Below are 13187 nucleotides of genomic sequence, written 5' to 3' on the forward strand. Positions count from 1 at the left end.
ATCAATCGAGAAAAGGGATTATATATATGTATAATAAATATATATATAATATATATAAATATATATATATATATATATATATATATATATATATGTATATATATATATATATATATTATATATATATCATTTTCTATTACTATATTTTAGTAGGGATATTGTTACATCCTATTTTGGCAGTGTAATTTATTTCATATTTTGTAATTACTTTAATACAAAATATTTACAACTGTTTGAAAGTTGGTGACTACTAATCAAGACTGATGGCAGTGTTTGTACCTGATACTTTTAATAATCTATCAGAACTTTTTGATAAACGTATTCTTTCTTCTGGTTTTAAAATTTCGGCTATTATCTTTTCGTCGCTTCTCCGTTCTGGTTTGCGCAGAAGCTCTTGTGGTTTATTGCATTGTTGAGTCACACAGGAATCACCTCCCGCCTCTTCAGCAACAGCATCTAGCTGTGCTACTTGAATCTCAGAAAAAGTAAGTCTTCCATTGACCTTACTTTCGGAAGGCACACGGGAGTCGGGTTCAAGCGCCGTGGAAATGGGAGATTGCAAGGATTCATCATCATTACCATCGTTTAGTTTTAAAACATTAGCTGCTTCTACATAAAGCTGTGTTACAACGTCAAAATTAGAAACTTCTCTTGCACGTCGTGACTCTAATCTTTTTATGACAACTTACTGCTTCGAATGTAGAATCTAGAAATAATTCTTGTAAAAATCGCCGTGCTTGCATCCTATATGTATTACTACCTAAACGAGCAGCTACATCCGAAAATAAACAAATATCCTATAACATAAAGCACAATTATGTATAAATAACAAATTAAACATATGGTTTTTTATTCTTGAAGCTATATTTATATGTATACCTGAAACCTTTCTGAGTGTAACTGTCTTAATCTAAGCAAGGTTTGCCGACTATTACGATACCATACAGGGTTTGCCAATCGCTGTGCATGCCTAAGTATTTTCCTATTCAAACAATACAGGTGTTATTAAAATTAATGTAACTTAGGTGTATAATTAATTAATGTTACCTCTGTAACTTTAAGTCTTTTTCTGGAATCATATCTTTGCTGCTACTTTTACCATGAGAACATACTAAACATATACGATAATGTTCTGCATCTACATCACATTCTGAACAAGATTCCTCATCTACTTCGGTCGTTTCTACATCTGACTTAGGTGCATCATCCAGTGTTATAGCTGGAACCGACAACTGTGGTGGTTCCGGAAATATAGTTATAAGTCTCTTTGGAAGCGCAATACCCATGTAAGATAAATTATCATGATTATCATCGGGAGGTGGAGGTGTTGGAGTGAGTACTTGTTCCGCAATCCAGTTGCGAGATGAATCAAATTCGGATAAACTTTGTAACGAAAGCCGACCGTCTAAACTATACATCTAAAATAAAATAAATTAATTTAATCAAATGTCCGGTGAAACGGAAAATTGATCTTTAAACATTCTTGCCTCTAAGCTACTTTGAGAATAACTAGGTCTCCGATGACGTTGTAAACTACGAAGTCTTGCATACCCCTCAGCATCTTGTTGGCTTAATCTTTGAATACTTGAAACAGGACTTGGTGTCTCTCCTCTTTCTCTGCAAAAATAAACAATGATAGAGAATGTTCTTAACTAATACAAAATTATTACTTAAAATATGGTTCTTACGGTAACGCATAGCGTCTGGCTTCGAGATCCGTAGCTGCACTTTCAGATCGATTTCTGGTTCTTCGAGCAACTGGTTCAGGTAATTCTGGCTTACCGTCACTGAGACTCCGATGATGTCGTTGTATAGGAATCGGACTCGGAGCTGGATATCTGTTCGTAGGAGGAACAACTGGCCAATGGTCTCCACGTCTGTGTCTAACACATGGCCAGTCAAATGTTGACAGTGCATCTGCACCTGCACGAGTTGTAGCAATCAAACTAAGAGCATACATAGCTGTTGCTCGTACTATATAATATGAACACGTTTCCGCTATGGAAGTTAACAATTCTATAATGCCTGCATGATTTAATTGTTCTACTCCTGCTGCTGAGGTTCCCATGTGACCAAGCGCCCATAGCGCGGACTTTACTTTTAAAATTCTTTTACTTAAGCTCGTTTGATCATCTCGAGATTCAGGCTCCAACCTCCAATTTCTTTCTAAGGTAGTTCGTCTGGAATCATCTAGACTTGTTTTTCGTCGGATATCTACTTCTAGAGAGTCAGCTTTTTGCGGATAACTTATATCCACGCTTTCCACAGTTTCTGAATCCATTATTGTCTCTAATCTATTTGATTCTACTGTTTCATCTGTACCAGATTCTTCAGACATAGCGCAAGCATCATCAATTACAGAACGATTAGTTTTAGTACATCTTGAGTTTGATTCCGAATCTCTGTTACCAAATTCTAGTCTAAATCTTTGAACAACACGGGTAAAACGTTGTATTACATTTCGACGTAATAACAGCTGCATACCTAAATCGTGTTGTACCAATTGACCTATTAAATGTGGTAGAATAAAAATGTTCTGTGGTGTCATGGGAACGTTACTTGTTCTTCTATGATAACTTCCTGTTTCGTTTCTTTGACGACGAGTTAAAGAATCATGTATTTCTCCTTCTATTAAACCAACATATCTCTCTGCAAAACCGCCTGGACTTATCCATTTTTCCAATTCCTCCGCAGGAGACGAAAGTGTTGTGAAACCCTGATGAAGAGAGTATAGTCGAATTTTCAGCAAGTAACCTTTATCGCCTAATTTTTCCAGCCATTTATCCCAATCCCGAAATTGCCCACCTTGTTGCAATAAAGCTTCTAAATATTCTGATTCGTCGCAGGCTTCGTGTAATGCCTCTAACGCAGTTAGTGCTATAGTTTTATTGAAATCTGACAACCGTTCTGACAATAATGTTATTGCCCAACGATAGGCATCAGCCATTCTGGCTCTGAGTATCAATCGGAGGAACTGTGTCGCATATAGACGTGTACTGTCTAATGTAGCTTCTGTAATAATCTTAGTCAATACTTTTCTATTAGGTCCATCTCTAGAATAATCTAAGCTTGATATTATAAGTTTAACATAACAGTCGTGATTAGTAGCTAAAGCCAAATCTTGCAGCTTTCCTAATAATTGAAATTCTTTTAAAATCCTAGTTCCCTTTGCTGAATGGCTCAGTTGTCCAAGAAATAGAAAATATTTTTGACAGCAAGTAGTAGACATATGACGAGGTGAAAATAAACATTCATGAGCAGATTGAGCTGTTCGAATACTGGAGATTTGCTCATCAACATCCTCGATTAATTCAAATAATAATTTTGTACTCTCAGGTTCAGGAATTTCCAATAAACAATTCAATAAATCACAACCAGCTAATGTTGCTTCTCGTGCTAAATTAGCATTTGTCGCTAACTCCACTCTACTGTAACCATTGGAACATGGTTTAAAGTAACGTACAAGTCTTTTCATAAATAATCTGTGATCAGAATCATGGAGTATTCGCGCAGTATCTTCCCGTGAGCGTAATATAGATCGTACTACCGGCCAATTCCAAGCAAGAGCATCCTTGGAGCTGAGTACTTGCGCATCTTTCAAAAGAGGTGTAGTCGGTGATTCTCGACGTAACCAATGTCTACTGGATGTTCGTTGACGCCTTGGTAATGTCGGTCTTAACCACGTACCAGCTTGTAAAATTTTATCGAGAAATAGACTTGCTGGTGCCGGTCTTCGTCGCATCATAGTGTGCATTCGTTCCAAAATTGTAACAGCTGCTAAAGCTTGATGCTTTCCAGCACTTGCATGCTCTAATAAATTCGGTAAAGGAGGAGTAAGATCACATACTTCAGAAGGCAAAAGAGAATGTGCAAGATGCAGTAGTGCACCTAGCAAAACAGCTGCACGTACAGAAATAAAAGTATCAGTGGAAACAATAGTCTCTGCTAGAGCACGATGTAGACCACATTCCAGTAAAGCATATACCAATAGTGCTAAATGTATTTCTGTAATATTTGGACAACGTGATGATAAGGATGGTAGAATATATTTTCCTTCAGCTGCAACAAAGCCTTCTGACAATTTCCAAGAATCACGAGCTCTGCTGGGATCTACTGCTGCTAGAGCAACATCAGGTTCATCTGTCCAAGTAGGCAAAGGTAAATCCAACAACTCATAAAGTAATTCTAAAACAGCACCTCTTACTTCGAGTTGCTCAACATATAATACATCTGCTATAGCTTTCAATCCCGAATTGTCATCAGGTCGACAAAAATGTAAAACTCCAGAATAGGATCTTAATATACTTAGTAATGCTAACTTGCTTGCTGCAAATCTTTCTCGTTCTTCTTTTGTTCTATTTATACTTGCAGAATGGAGCTCACAATAGGGAGCTGCAAAACACATAAGAGAAACACTACTCCTAGTATCAGGAGTATTTAATAATTTCAATAAAACTCCTACAACAGATTCAATTATAGCAGGACTTTGTCCAGTCATGGCAGCTCTCGCTAGGGCACTAATTCCTCCACAACTGATTAACAAATTTGAATTTAAAACACCTAATTCACAAAGAGTTGCTAAAAATGCTCGAAATGCTCCATCTTTTTCTTCAACTCCTCCGTTTGTTAGACTTATTAAAGACCTTGCTAAAATAGGACTAAAATGTTTTGGAGCTAATACTAAAATTCTTCTAACAAGTCTAAGAGCCTGCATCCTCTCCATTTCATTTCGTAAATTAACATCCATACTTCTAGCCACAAAATATGGATACTGTAATTTATTAATTGCAATAACATCTTGTTCTTTTTTGAGCATGTATCGTACAGCTCGTAGTGCAGCTGCACGAACTTGTGTTGCTTCGTGCACAAGACCCACCCGCAAGCTATAAAATACATAAAATCAATATAAATTATAATTAATACATACTATATTTTATAAGATAATACATCTCTATATTGCTTGTAATAAATCATTCTTAAATTCTTACCAGCAAAATACATCACTAATGGAATACCCATAATCTGGTGAATCATTTTCGCTAATTAATTTAACAATGGCATTAAGATAGGCTAATTTTTTTATACTTGGAACATTTTCCCGTTGATAAAGATTGGTCAAAACTTCTTTCACATTTTCTTTCAATCCTATAAAATAAATTAAATGTTTAATTACATAGATGGATAATGAAAATAAATATCTTTATAACAAATACATATGTATATATGTAGAAAGTTACTGCTATATTGAGAAGCTTACAAACACTGATATCAAAGATAATTTTATATCTTTCATTAACTAAATTTTTTTACTTTCTTTTTTCTAAATTTGCTTTTAGTATTTCACAAAAGAGACACCTGTTACTTTATAAAATGCGTCTTAAGGATAACCACGTATATACATATAATCGTAGACTGATATGAGATAGTTATGTTATCGTTATAAAGTACTGTGGATACAAAGTTGCAAGTTACAGGTTAGGTTACTAACCTCTTGACAGATCGAGTTGCACGTAGCTGTCTTCACTCTCTTGACGGCCTATAAAAAGAATACATAAATAGGAAACAACGTAGTTTTAAAATAAGGAAATTGACAGTCAATGTTCAACGTACTTCGATGAGATCTGCTCGTACGAAGACTCCTACCCCAGATCATCCAGCTAGAAATTGCCATTTCTTTACCGGCTGCTACCCACGATCACGATCAACACTTTTTATCCGATTGTTACCACAAGTCTTTTGCATGATATATGTCATTCTTATTGTTAACACGAAGCCTGAAGCACTATAAATCCACTACTGATAAACCAAGTATAACACAAATCAAGTGTTACATGAGAACGTTGCTTGCACGTTGCACTCAATATACCGCACTCTTCGGGAAAATTGTAGGTACCTGAAAAAAGTTGCAAGAGTCACGATTCACGATAGACATGCAATCAACTGAAGAATGTGCTTTCTTTCTTTAATCCTTAGGTCTTTGAAAACGCATATAGTTTCGTATTATTTTGTTTTCTAAACAATATTTTACGACGAATACAAGCTCTGTATATTATATACTTTATTTTTGAAATCCTAATATATTTCCCATTATATACGAAGATACAAGTAAAATGCACTGTATGACATGCTTGACTGGCGACTGGTCTGGACTAGCCTGTTCAGAAGATTCAATTTCGAAACAATAATGTTTTGTATCTTAGATCGCTTTATAATAGTTACTTTGATAAAATTAAAGCTCATTATATTTTGTTAATTGTATAATACCCATACAAACACTGGTAGTAAAAGTAAATAAATAGATATAATTTTACTTAAGTATAAAATATTTGTTTAATTATTATTAGAAAAAGTCTAGTACATGGTACAAAAATAGAAAAAGTTGTAAAAAGTTTATTGTAGCATAAATGTAATAACAAAATTTATTGTTCTGAATAAAAGCTGTTAAAACTGTTCCGTTAAAATTGCAAATTATTCATATTTAATAATTATGTTTAGATACAGACATCATTTTTTAAGTTTTGTAGATGGACACACTGTAGTCACAAATTAGCTTCCAACATTGAACAGTCAAGCGGAAAGAGCATTTATTAGAATTTTTGAAAAATGGCATATATGATGGATAATTTAGTTCAACCTAATATAAGTTCAGTTGCCAGTAATTTGGGCCCAGATTGGCTTTCCTCTGAGCAAAGTACAGGAGTAAGTTTCAATAAATTCTGACATTAACACGTTTTGAGGTTAGAATGACAGTGCAAACTTAAAAGTACATACATGATGAAAATTCAAAACAGAATTAACTTATTCTGTTATATTCATGTAACATCAGTATACTTTCTGTAATATTATGTTAATAATATATACATAATTTAAATAATTATGTTATATATTTTAATAATTGTTTCATATATAATATAAATTTTGTATTCCGTGAAAACATTTATTTAAAGCAAAATAATTTTTATTACGTTATAGTTTTGGAAAGAAATGTATCAATTTTTTAAAAATTATTTCATTAATTAGACATCAATCATGGCTTGTGAGTTTGATGGAGGAGTTGTAATTGGAGCAGATTCTAGAGCCACTACTGGGTATGATATGATATGTCTAAAATTATTTTTTATGGATGTGGTAATAATTATACAATGAATTTCATAACTAACCCATTTTAGGGCTTATATCTCCAATCGTTTTGCTGATAAGCTGACTAAAATCACTGATCACATTTATTGTTGCCGTTCTGGTTCTGCGGCAGATACCCAAGCTATTTCGGACATAGTTGCATATCATTTGAGTCTGCACAAGTAAGTAGATTTGTGTGTGAACTTATGTACTTACATATATTGGATTATGGAATAATTTTATTTTATATGTTTTATTTTTATAGAATGGAGCTGGGCATGGAACCTTTAGTAGAAACAGCAGCAAATGTGTTTCGTGAATTATGTTACAATTACAGAGATTCCTTAATGGCAGGAATCTTGGTGGCAGGATGGGATAGCCGTAAAGGAGGTCAAGTTTATAGTATTCCCCTAGGTGGTATGTGTGTACGACAACCAATTTCCATTGGAGGATCTGGTTCAACCTATGTGTATGGTTACATGGATGCACAATACAAGCCAAACATGTCAAGGGATGAATGTGTTAAACTTGTTGAAAACAGTAAATATTTAACAACCTTTTATCAGTACAATATGAGCATATAATTGTTGATTATGTTGATTATGTAATAGTGTAATATCAATGTAATAAATTTCTTATTTTTATAGCATTGGCATTGGCAATGTCTCGCGATGGTAGCAGCGGTGGTGTCATCCGAATTGGCGTTATTACGGAAAAAGGTGCTGAAAGGAAAGTTATATTAGGCAACGAATTACCGCGTTTCTACGAGGGATAAAAGTTGTGTACGCTAAATCCAAATGGGTTATTTACTTCAACTTTATCCTATATTTTTTAAAATTCTGTATCAATCACGTGTTATTTCTTAATTAAATTAATATAAAACATATCTACCTTTTACTTTTTTTACAGTTGTTGTTTGTTCCGAGTGTATATACATATCGTATGTATACTTTCTATACATGTATCTCTTAAATAGGTTGCCAACAAGTACCATGTTAACGCTTACAGTAGCGCTGAATAGCTATTAATAAATAATTCTTTGACACCCGAAAATCATCCAGGAACTTGGTTGAAACGCGACCGTCAATGTGATCAAACACATCTATACAACTACTACCATATTTAGGTCGTATTATCCACTTACGATTCACTCTGGTATATACCCGGTCGTTTTAACTTCGTACTTAATGTTCATTGTCGATTTAATGAGAAAATTGTCACAATGGCACAATCGTGATGTGTGCAATCGTATCGGGCCGCTTCGAGCTTCTGCCTCTTTTCAGATGAACTGTCACGCTAGTTGTAGCCGGTCTTCCGTGATATCCATTACAACCTTCCACACCATATATTAACGAACGTGTCATAAATTTGAAATAATTTATCATTTAATTCAATGTGAATAGAATTATATTTTGACCCTGAATGTTATATCGCGTGTCCAAAATATTAACTATATTTAGCAATTTTTATTCCTGTATAAATTGTAAATTACTCTTCGCAGATGTATCAAACTCAAAATAAAAGTTCGCAGGTACACAGTTCTTTTCAATAAATTAGTTTTAATGGACTGAAAAATTATCAAGCATAAAAATTAAGGTAAGTGCCGTTTTTGACTATGCTACTTAAAAATATAAAAGCGTAATTTTTATATTGTTAAAAAGATGTCAATTATTCATTCTTAAAAGGATTTAGCTAATTCGAAACGCCTCAAGGCGTTGAAACAGTCACAAAATTCCATTCTGTAACAAAATAACCGCAGAAGGTAGCATGGAGGATCGTCAACCAAATTGGTCGCAAGACATGCTAACCGTACAGGAAGTCAGTGAAATGATGCGAAGTTTTGGTATATGGGATTATACAGTTTTCGCGTTCATGTTGGTTGCTTGCGGCTTCGTTGGTATTTATTTCGGTTTTATTAAGAAATCATCAGGAGAAGACGAATACCTCGTGGGTGGTAGAAACATGAAGACGTTCCCTGTTAGTTTGAGTCTTATAGCCAGCTTTATATCGGGTAGGAGTTCGCTTGAAATTCTAAACAACTATCTACCTGTTTGTAACGATAGCATTCTCATTAAAATATTTAGATTATAATAATAACAACGAATACCAATTTTTATGCAAAATTTATTTTTATTTCTTCAATCTGTAACTATTATTAAATAATAATAATAATAATAATAATAATAATAATAATAATAATAGGTATTTCATTATTGGGCACACCAACGGAAGTTTACGTACACGGTGTTAGTTACCTGTGTATTGGTTTCGGAGTAATCATCGTTGGTTTTGTAACGTCAGGAATCTATTTACCAATTTTCCATGAACTCAGGCTTACAAGCACATACGAATATCTCGAAAAACGTTTCGATAGGAAAATCAGAACATTAGGATCAGTACTTTTCTTGATCGGCATCGTGAGTTATTCTAGTTCAATTTCATTCATTTATTCATTCAAATTTTCGATGAGAAAAATATCTTATTCTTTTCTAGATGACATGGCTTCCTATTGTTATTTACGTACCAGCGTTGGCTTTTAATCAAGGTACTGAATGTACACCGAATAATTTTGAATAGAATTAGTCACATAGTATTAACATATAAAATAACGTATTTACAGTTACTGGAGTGAATGTACATGTAGTCACTCCGTTCGTATGTATCGTGTGCATTTTTTACACTTGTGTGGTAAGACATATATAATTCGTAGATACGAAAATTATTCTCTTAAGAATGTACAAAATAATTCGCGTTTTACTAGGGTGGTTTACGAGCAGTAGTATGGACCGATTTTATTCAGACCTTCATAATGTTTGGCTCTATGATATTAATCGTTCTTAAGGGAACATCCGACGTAGGTGGATTTTCGGTAGTAATAAGAAGAAATCTAGAATCTGGAAGACTCGAATTACCCACGTGAGCATTATATAATATCACCGTTAAAAAGAAAAATAATGGTCGCGAGTAGAACAATAATAAAGTTATACGAATTTTCGGAATAGGGCAGATTGGAGTCCTCTTACGAGGCATACGATTTGGTCTCTCGTCGTTGGTGGTTTCTTTCATTGGTTGCAAGTATCCGTTATCAATCAGAACATGATACAAAGATATCTTGCATTGCCCACGTTAAAATCAGCTAGAAGGTATATCCGTTGTTTTAAATCTTTCTTTTTTTATTTGTAAAGTATAAGTTCCGAAATAAACTATTAAACGATCTAAGGCACAAAATGGGATATGTTTTAGAGCGCTTTGGATCTTTATAGTTGGAGTCTTGATTTTAATAGGAATATGCGGATACGCGGGAATGTTAATATATGCCTGGTACCATGTATGTGATCCACTTACAACAAAGGTAATGATCCGACTTCCCTGATACCCTAATTCCACAATATATCATGAACTGGAAGTAATAGAAAGATTTCGTCTGCAACATATCACTCATGCATCTGACATTTCATACTTTACATCCTGTGAATATTTTACAATTTTTTACATTATTTTTATTTTGTGTATTCTATATTTCTAAGAATAATCCGATATTAAAAGAAAAATATATTTCTCATGTAGTTAGCAGGTGCTAAGGATCAGTTATTACCATTGCTTGTTATGAACATATTAAATGAATTTCCGGGTCTTCCGGGTCTCTTTGTCGCTGGAGTATTTAGTGCAGCATTGAGGTAACCTTTCTATCATTCATATTCACGATCAATTGTAAAAAAAAAAAATCAATATTTAATCATTCCCTTATTTTAGTTCTTTATCTACCGGTTTGAATTCGATGGCTGCAGTGGTGTTAGAAGATTTTGTTAAACCCTTTAGGAAAACGCCCGTCTCGCCAAGAGCTGCGGATATTTTATTAAAACTGACGGTAGTTGTTCTTGGGGCAACCTGTGTGGCGCTAGTATTTGTCGTCGAAAAAACAGGATCTCACGTATTGCAGGTACAACGTGCAAGAATTTAATCTAAAGAATTAGTCAAAATAAAGTCTGTTTCAGTTATCTATGAACTTGTCCTCCATTACCAGTGGACCGTCTCTTGGAATTTTTAGCATGGGTATTTTATTGCCCTGGGTAAATGCCAAGGTATGCTAAAATTTAATATGAAAATGATAAAAGAACAACGGAAATGGGGATATTATAATTCTGTACGAAATATAGGGTGCTCTGATAGGTGGCCTTTCTGGTTTGGGTTTTATGGGTTGGATTAGCCTTTCGGCAGAAGCAGCGATTGCTAGTGGAAGAATAAAGTAAGAATAACGAATCGAATGATTTTAAAATAAATATTTGCCACTTCTCGACTATTTATAATATTGGCCAACGTAAAATGTTTCGATAGATTCGACGAGAAACCAGTCAGCACGGAAGGATGTTATTATTCGTTCCCTCAAGTAGAAAACTTAATGTTACTCGAGCCTCCAGACACGATTTTGGATGGTGACGAATTTCTTCCGTAATAATCAAATTTTTAAAAGAAAACATTAATTATATACTTTTCTCTCTATAATTTTACAAATATTTTTCAGGGAACCTCTAGCGTTGTATCGTCTCAGTTATCTCTGGTACACCGTTACCGGTGCCTTAGTGACGATGACCATCGGACTAGTTGTGAGCCTGATCTCGTCCGAAAAAGTTGAAAAATTGGATCCAATGTTACTGGCCCCGTTTATAAGGAAATTATTGAAAATATCGGGCAAAGAACCTCATCAGGAGGCAAGCAATGATCAGCTATCAGTTTCTTTTAACAAATGTGTCTTTTTCAAAAAATTCGTACAGTATCTTTTTTCGACCATTGATATCATACGTATTTTGTTTCTTATAGGTCGAGAATTTAGAAGTACACAGTTTGGAAATACGTAGAGCCGGCGAGGAGAACGCAGCTGAAAGCGTATCACATTAGTATGACCTTGACTTGATGATTATGATCCATGCTGATCGAATCAGGGGTCGGCAAACTGTACGAGATGAAGTGTTTGGTTGACAGGCTGAAATATCAAATTAAGAGGATTGAGTCTAAAATAAGTTAGGTCAATGGAGAAAATAAAGTACAAAATGACTCGAGTTAGAGTCTGGATGAGTTGAAATACCGAGGCAAGAGAGAGACGGACTTATTCATATAATTCTTAGTCACACGAAAGTGTTAAAAGTCGTCTGACAGCGGAGTATGACACACGAATAAAACTTCCATACATTTTTTACACTTACTCACAGATATAGTGTATTTCGTACGTATATTTCAACATTAACGGAAATGTACAAAGATAATATATACGTTATTATTCTAATGTTATACTAGCAATACTTTCAATGAAGTTCTTACCTTCGTTATAAAATATATAACGTTCAGGATATATAAAACAATCAAACTTTTTGAAATACGCCTTTTCCTTTCACTTTCACATTGTACATAAAAAATGGAATGAAAATAGAATATTTAAATAATAAAAAAGAATCATATCTGGAAATATTTAAAAATCTTTAAAAATTCTGTTTAAATAGTCATTCCGAAAGAATAAATTATTAAATATCTATATTTTATTTGTTAAATAAAAATGATATATTAAAACTATCGTTTTTCCTTTACAATTATCATTAATTCTCTCGAACACATACTCACACAGAATAAAAATCAGAAAACATTAGTTCATGTACAATGAATAAATCCAACAGGAGAAACACTCTTTCAGAATGTTTGATTTTATCTGAGAGGAATGCATCGGTGTTTCTTTTTCTTAGATCACTCCACATTATAATGCCTGGTATGTATATTGCAGTTATTATTATTATGTTATTACAATCCAGATGTAATATAACAAATTAAGATTAATTGTATTGAATTATACAAACATTTGACTCATGCAGTTTATAATTATTTAAAATTGAGCATTAGATCATACAGAGATTTAGATACTAGCATATAAGCTGAAAAATGTATGTCTAGACTATTTAGACAAATCGATCATATCCTTTGCATTTATAAAATTGTAAATGCATATAAAAAATTGTAGAGGAAAAGTATTCGGATACACGATATTCTAATCTTTCGTACTTATGAAGTATTATGACAAACTG

At 33.7% G+C, this 13187-nt stretch overlaps 3 protein-coding genes across 3 annotated transcripts; 2 read left to right on the top strand and 1 right to left on the bottom strand.

The window, feature by feature from the left end:
- Window positions 1–168: 168 nt before the first annotated feature.
- Window positions 169–6156, bottom strand: LOC117241839 (rapamycin-insensitive companion of mTOR). The gene is made up of 10 exons (XM_033508013.1): window positions 6058–6156; window positions 5611–5893; window positions 5489–5536; window positions 4989–5145; window positions 1689–4883; window positions 1488–1617; window positions 1048–1418; window positions 880–982; window positions 690–797; window positions 169–619 (listed from the first exon to the last, which is right to left on the bottom strand). The coding sequence occupies exons 2-10, from the start codon at window positions 5669–5671 to the stop codon at window positions 251–253; spliced, it is 4542 nt and encodes a 1513-aa protein (XP_033363904.1). The 5' UTR covers window positions 5672–5893; window positions 6058–6156; the 3' UTR covers window positions 169–250.
- Window positions 6157–6524: 368 nt separating this feature from the next.
- LOC117241848 (proteasome subunit beta type-6) lies at window positions 6525–7996 on the top strand. Its single transcript, XM_033508039.1, has 5 exons — window positions 6525–6699; window positions 7021–7088; window positions 7170–7301; window positions 7385–7659; window positions 7767–7996. The coding sequence occupies exons 1-5, from the start codon at window positions 6604–6606 to the stop codon at window positions 7892–7894; spliced, it is 699 nt and encodes a 232-aa protein (XP_033363930.1). The 5' UTR covers window positions 6525–6603; the 3' UTR covers window positions 7895–7996.
- Window positions 7997–8391: 395 nt separating this feature from the next.
- Window positions 8392–12491, top strand: LOC117241842 (sodium-coupled monocarboxylate transporter 1-like). The gene is made up of 15 exons (XM_033508028.1): window positions 8392–8715; window positions 8805–9130; window positions 9322–9536; window positions 9613–9664; window positions 9740–9807; window positions 9881–10035; window positions 10122–10262; window positions 10363–10471; window positions 10687–10796; window positions 10873–11059; window positions 11115–11201; window positions 11277–11365; window positions 11455–11568; window positions 11642–11828; window positions 11938–12491. Exons 2-15 carry the CDS (start codon window positions 8887–8889, stop codon window positions 12013–12015), a joined length of 1836 nt encoding a protein of 611 aa, XP_033363919.1. The 5' UTR covers window positions 8392–8715; window positions 8805–8886; the 3' UTR covers window positions 12016–12491.
- Window positions 12492–13187: the final 696 nt, after the last annotated feature.

This window comes from Bombus vosnesenskii, unplaced genomic scaffold, assembly GCF_011952255.1.
Source record: "Bombus vosnesenskii isolate JDL3184/JDL3185 unplaced genomic scaffold, Bvos_JDL3184-5_v1.1 scf7180000016261, whole genome shotgun sequence".
Lineage (NCBI taxonomy): Eukaryota > Metazoa > Arthropoda > Insecta > Hymenoptera > Apidae > Bombus > Bombus vosnesenskii.